The following is a 6,929-nucleotide window of genomic DNA, read 5'->3' on the forward strand; positions in this document are numbered from 1 at the left end:
CCCCTTCGGGCTATGTTCAAGCCGCCAACCCCAGTCCTCTCCCTGAGCTCAGACCGAAACCGAAACCGAGCCTCAGCTCGCAGCCCCGCCCGCCTCTGGTGAGCACACAAGCCTCTCGGGCTGGTGAGTGCCGGTCGGCCCCGATCCTCTGTGCGGGAATCTCTCCGCTTTGCCCTCTGCACCCCTGTGGCTGCGCTCTGCTCCGCGGCTCCGAAGCTCCGCACTCTGCCTCCCGCAATCTCTGCCCGCGAAGGGGCTTCCTAGTGTGTGGAGACCTTTCCTCCTTCACAGCTCCCTCCCACTGGTGCAGGTGCCGTCCCTATTCTTTTGTCTCTGTTTTTAATTAATTTTTTTTTTTCTTTTGCCCTACCCAGGTACGGGGGGAGTTTGTTGCCTTTTGGGAGGTCTGAGGTCTTCTGCCAGCATTCAGTAGGTGTTCTGTAGGAGTTGTTCCACATGTAGATGTATTTCTGGTGTATCTGTGGGGAGGAAGGTGATCTCCGTGTCTTACTCCTCCGCCATCTTTCCCCCTTCTCAAAAATGGACTATATTTTTAATATTATTATATAATTTATAGACATAAAAAATTAGATTTACATAAAAGTTGCAGATAGTACAGAGAGTTGATTTGAGTAATTTTGACAGAAACGATATGGCCTACAAACCCTAAAGTGGGTATTATCAGGCCCCTTACAAAAAAAGTGTGTCAACTCCTAACATAGGAGAAAAAAGCACTTTAGTCCTTATTTATGCTACCAGTGTGCTAAGAAACAGATGCATAGGCAGTTTCTAAATCTGCTACAGGAAAATGAAAGTGAATTAGTATGTTACTGAAATCTCACAACTGGAACAAGTTGAGAAAAAGGCCAGCATAGATTAGGGAAAAGTGAGTGAACAGATTGCTTTATATGCTCTTTTCTTGAATGCAAGTACATACAAATTCAAGCTGTTTGAAACAGACTATTTCGAAGGGACTGTGTCATCTTGGTTAGATTTTGCTCAACTCCAAAAACCTTAACTGACCTCCTTGCATTTGCAGAGTCTGCCCCGGGTGTTGTGAAAGTCAAAGAGGAGGTGTACAAACACCTGCAATGTGATGCAGATGGTTTTAGGGAAGGAACGGGTGTGGATGGAGTCAGAGAAGGAAGCCAAGATAGGAACAAATGGTGATTAACACTGTCCACCTCTCAACAGAAGGTTGAGGTACTTTTGGACATATCCTTTTCATCTTATTCATCAGTTTTAATGTCTTAATAAACCCTTCCTAAAGAAAAAGAACATCATACTATTTCAAATTATAAACTTGTACATATATATGCTTCCACAGCCATCCTCCAAGAAGTATCTTGTGTGGATTGGTTGTTGGGCTTTTTGGTTCGTGTTGTGATGGTTGCTGTTGCTTGGAGAATTTTGTTGCTGTTGTTGTTTTTAACTCACTATAGGGGTCTGAAAATTGTTGAGCTTTCATACAACTGGTCCAAATATAACTTCAGTATTGACTCAACTAAATTGCCTGTCAACTGGCCAACGCATTCTATAGTTATTCTATGAGGACATCACTAGCCAGACTCCTTAATTTATATTCTCAGAAGTCACTGTCTCTCCAGCCCCTTTGCATTTTCCCAGCGGCAGGAATAAACTCTTTGTAGGTGATTGAATGTCTTTGGCATACAGAACTGCCTCTGGTTGCACCTGGGTGGTGGTAATGAGAGGATGGGTGTCACTTTATTCTTCTGTTTTTGTGTATGTTTGAAAATGTCCATAATAAAACTTCAGGTTTTTTTTTTTTTTTTTTTTTTTTTTTTTTTTTCCTTGCGTTATGCGGGCCTCTCGCTGCTGGGGCCTCTCCCATTTGCGGAGCACAGGCTCCAGACGCGCAGGCCCAGCGGCCATGGCTCACGGGCCCAGCCGCTCCGCGGCATGTGGGAGCCTCCCGAAACGGGGCACGAACCCGCGTCTCCTGCATCGGCAGGCGGACCCTCAAGCACTGCGCCACCAGGGAAGCCCAGGGTTTTTTTTTTTTTAACTGATGGTTGCCTATAGTTAGTTCTCTAATGCAGGAACAGCCACTCCATATTCCACTGGTCTTTGCGAACTGGAGCTTGTAATTTTCATTAGCAGTCATTGCTAGGGTGGCAGCCATACATGAAGAATGAAGGCATTGAGAAGAACAAGGTAAACACTGCTTCCTAATGGTTCAGTGTGGAGCATGCGCTTGAGAGGTGCAGCCAAACATTCAGGTTAAAATGAGAAAATATTTTGAGCAGAAATTGTATGTTAATGGCCTTGCATATATATCCTTTCAAAAGAAAGTTACTTATAAAATAAGCTCTTATCAGTAAGCTGCTCCTCATTTATTAACTACTTTTATTAAACTCCTATATGCAAAGGCCCATGCTAGACAGGGAGACACAAATAAAATTTGTCTTTGGCAAATTGGACAAAGAAAGAATAAAATAGGTAACACCTAATCCCCGAAACTTAACACGGAGTCTTGGACCCGGACCTCAGTGACCAGAAATCAGCATAGTTCAACTCATTTCAGGCCTAACACCATTAATAGAGCACCTACTCTGGGTAAGGTTCTGGGCTACATACTAAAACTATGGGCGGGAAAATAAAGTACAGTCCCCATCCTTGGTCTAGTGGGGAAGACAGATAACAAAATCAACTCTTTAATCGTGGAATGCACTAGAATAGTGGATACTATGAGATGACAGAGAAAGACTTCAGGGAAGTCTTCAGGAGTTAAATCTTAAAGGATGCTTAAGATTAGCAAGTGATTTAAAGCTGGGAAGAAGCAGAGAGTTAAAAAATGTCACAGGTACGGGTCAGGAATTATTTGATAATCATATACACCAGTAGTATAAAATTGTAAAATTATCACTAGAATGTGAGCTCTGTGAGGGGCTTTTGTCTTATTTTGTTCACCGTATGTCTGGCTCATGGTAGGCACTCACTAAGTATTTATTAAATGAATAAATAAATCCAACTATAAAGTGTTGCTAGAGTCCAGAGTTTACAGTAGAGAGTGACAGTGGAGCTAGAAAGGACAAGGTCGAGGGATACTGGTAAAAAGCTTGGATTTTATAATGATGGAGAAACACTCAAGAATTTCACAAAGAAAGCATGATGGGTTGTGTGTTTTTGAGCTTCAAGGGGGAGAAGAGACCTCAGGGGCACAGACTGGAGAAAGAGAAACCAATCTGTAAGCTGTTACTAAAACCCAGAGCGAAGTCGATGGGGTAAAATCCATGGAATTCAGAGACAAATTTAATGTCACCTAAAGCCACCTGAATGCCTAGCATGAAAAAGACTGGCAATACCAAGTGTTGTCAAGCATGTGGAACAACCAGAACCCTCATCCCCTGCTGGTGGAGTGTACATTGATGCAATCACTTCGAAAAACTGTTGGGTATCTCCTACTAAAGCTGAACTCAGTAATCCCCCTTTCAGGTAGACAACAGAACCCAACAAGAATGGGTGCTCATTTGCCCCCAGAAATGTCCCCACAAAGTTGTGGAAAAGGATGTTCCTAACAGCACTCTTGATCATAGCCAAAATGGATAAACTGTGTTATAGTCATGCAACAGAATACTAAAAAACGACACTGAAAAATGAATGTATGGCCATTACACAGATAAATCTCAGAAACATCACGTTGAGTGAAAGAAGCCAGACACAGAAGAATACACACAACATACTGCAGAATTCCATTTATAAAAGTTCAAAAACAGACTAAGCTCATTTATGGTGAAAAATCCAGAATAGTGTTTGGCTTTGGGCACAGGGTAACGATTGGGAGCGAGGGACTAAAGCTGTATCTGCATCTTGATCTGGACATCGTTACACAAGTGGGCTCTCTTTTGTAATAACTCCCCAAACTGTATGCTGACATGTGTGCAATGTTCTGAATATATATGAATGTTTTAAGTGACCTCAGTTTCCTGGCTCAGGTGCGAGGGTAGGTGATGGTGCCCTGTACTAGGCTCAATGTATCTAAAAGGAAGAGGAGTCACATTCAACAGTAGCCAAGGTTCTTAGTGCACTTGTGGCTTCTGGCTGCCCAAGTCACAGCACAGGCATGCCACAACCCCATGGTCATGGAAATCACCCCTCCCTGGAAATCTCCCTTCAGGCCTGTGCCTTCCTATCTCTAATACACTTATAGATTGTGCCACCCCTCTGTGCAGGGCAGTGTCCTCCAAGGAGATGCCCATCTTTAGGGGCCCCCAAACTCTCTTTGGCTCCACAATGCTTTTTGGCAGTGGGGGAGATCCTAAGATAAGGAGTCATAATCAGATCCACTAGAGTTATTGCCATAAGAATGACAAAAATATCATCTTCTAGACCACTGGGGGCGGTGGGGGACTGTGTAGAATTACATGGCAGTGGTCGTGGGGAACGGACACAGCTTGGGAACTTCTCATCCCTTCTTTGTGAGTGCCTTCTGCTCACCTAGTATGTGAGCCCTTCACTGGAGTCAAGCCACTCCTGAAGCAGAGGAGTAGAAGATAGAGACTCAGGAGGAATCTTGGACAGAGGGCACAAGGAAGGATAAATGGGAGCGACTGCAAACATAGTACCTTTCCAGCTCCCATGGAGAAAGACAGACTGAGACTGGGGTGAACCCCAAGCCTCTCCCACCCTGCGTTCCACCCCAGCATTGGTTAGAGACAAGGGACAAAGTTCCTTTCCAACCAGACTGAGCTGTCTAGAAAGACCTAATACCTCCAAGTGAAAAAAGTATGCCCAAGCTCCCAACCTCCAGCCTCATGGAGGATGCCAAGTCTTCCTTTGCCTCACCTTGGTCAGGAGTTTCCTGGCAATGGGTTCAGTACTTTGGTCAGTTGGCTAAGCTTAGCATCCTTTTCCTGTCCCCAGCCAAGTCTGGTCATTCAGGTCGCCAAGCCCTGCCTATGTTATTGCCAGGACTTCTTGTCTTGGTACCTGCTCTAGCCTGAGAGGAGTATGAAACTCCCTTCATGCCCTAGAGGCACCATCCAGCTGCCACTGACTCAAGAAAGAGCCTTTTGCAGATCCTTTCTGACACCTTCCTCCCCTGGTGGCCAAGGCCAAGAGAGCTATTTATAGAGGAGATGGCTACAAACCAGACAACCCAGATAAATCATGAAATTCTGCACCCACACTTAGGTAACGCTATTCTCAAGAATCAAAAGAGCAATTTGCTATTATAGAAGTGGATCCCTGAGCGAGCCGGTAAGTGAAACAGGATCAAGACAGAGGCACAAGAATGGGGTTTACTTTCAAGCAATAGAATGAACCATGATGCCCACAGGCACCATGCAGCTATAAGGCAAAGCAGAATCATTAGATGTGGGCATAGTTTCTTCTCTGCTGCACACTGAGCACTGAAGTTAGTTCTAGACTTTTCTAACCCCTGCCCCCAATGTCCTAACACCATTTCTGGCTGCTGAAACCTCCCTCACCGGAAACTCAAGTCTTCACCCAATCTCAGCCTCATTTTACCCACACTCTTCCTTCTCGCCACCCACCTCATACAACTGGTACTAAACTGATCATGAATAGTTAAGGGTCTCTAACTTCGATATTTCATCAAACATAAGATGTGCATTGACAGATGCACCCTTATTTTATCTCCTACTGAAAAGTGTTCCAAATAAAATATACCATCCCCTGTGAAATGCATCCTGATTCAGAGATGTGAGAATTTGAAAAGAAAATGTGCTTCTGTGACTCAATTAATTAAACTACTATTACCTGGGCTAAAGTCAGGGCATGGGAAATCACAAGCCATTTGATTTCGGGGGATCATGTATATGAATTAACAAGCCCTCACGATCAGTGTATAAACGCTCTGAGAAGTTTCAATGATTGGGTTTCCTCATTTCCAACAACGTGATATGTTTTAGATCTTAGTTTAGAGGAACATCGTGGAGAATTATATAAATCTGGCAAAATATTAGCATAAACAATTTTGAGAAGGTGCCAAATAATTAAAACATCAGAAATTTAATGTGTTTAATGTATGTTTAAAGTATCTTGCAGATGATGGAAATGAGTAGCAGATAAGTTTATAAACAGGAACAAAATTCCTCAAAGCTTCATCTTTGCCATATTTGAACCAATAAATATTTCACCTTTGTGTATCTGTGAACAGATTTTTGAACTTTGTGGAACTGATGCTAAAAAACTGGAAGAAAAGATTCGAGAACTAATGTAAGCTGGTCTCCAAGACAAAACATACTTGCAACGTTTTTTTTTTTTTTTTTGCGGTATGTGGGCCTCTCACTGTTGTGGCCTCTCCCATTTGTGGAGCACAGGCTCCGGACCAGCAGGCTCAACGGCCATGGCTCACGGGCCCAGCCGCTCCACGGCATGTGGGATCTTCCCAGACCGGGGCACGAACCCGTATCCCCTGCATCGGCAGGCGGACTCTCAACCACTGCGCCACCAGGGAAGCCCCATACTTGCAACGTTTTAAAAGGCCACCGTGAATGTGTTTGTGTTTTTATTTCCAGCAAACATTGTGGTGTTCTGTTGATCTCTCTCCTAATGCTTTACAGGTTGAATTCCATATTGCAATCTCACTGCAAAAATTGTTGGAACTCTTGTGCTATCAGAGATTGTGTCATTTGCATTCTCTCACTTGGCCTTTCCACTTACTCTGAGCACATTCCTTAGGCAGCGTCCTTCACAGCAGAGGCCCTGCACGGCTAAGTAATACCAGCTCAGTGAGAAAGTTTTCCAGAGATTGTGGAAGATGGGATCCATCGCAGCAATCAAGAAACAAATAAATGTCTTATTGGTCTGGTGCACTCCAGATACATAGAGGCCTCTTCCCAATTGAGTCATTGTAGTACAAAATTCTTCTCCAGTGTATCACCTTATATTAGAAATGTGTCGTTGGATAAAAGTACGTATAAACAGCTATGCTTTACATATAT

The 6,929-nt window shown here is 43.7% G+C and overlaps 1 protein-coding gene across 1 annotated transcript in view; it reads left to right on the forward strand.

Moving 5' to 3' along the window:
• TXNDC8 (thioredoxin domain containing 8) overlaps window positions 1-6,241 on the forward strand; it is a 48,808-nt gene extending 42,567 nt beyond the window's left edge. The window contains exon 5 of the mRNA XM_007449785.1: window positions 6,143-6,241. Within this exon, the coding sequence (XP_007449847.1) occupies window positions 6,143-6,205 (63 nt within the window). The 3' untranslated portion in view covers window positions 6,206-6,241. The remainder of the gene's footprint in view (window positions 1-6,142) is intronic.
• The last annotated feature ends 688 nt before the right edge of the window (window positions 6,242-6,929 follow it).

This window comes from Lipotes vexillifer, unplaced genomic scaffold (assembly GCF_000442215.2).
Source record: "Lipotes vexillifer unplaced genomic scaffold, Lipotes_vexillifer_v1.1 scaffold230, whole genome shotgun sequence".
NCBI classification, from domain to species: domain Eukaryota; kingdom Metazoa; phylum Chordata; class Mammalia; order Artiodactyla; family Lipotidae; genus Lipotes; species Lipotes vexillifer.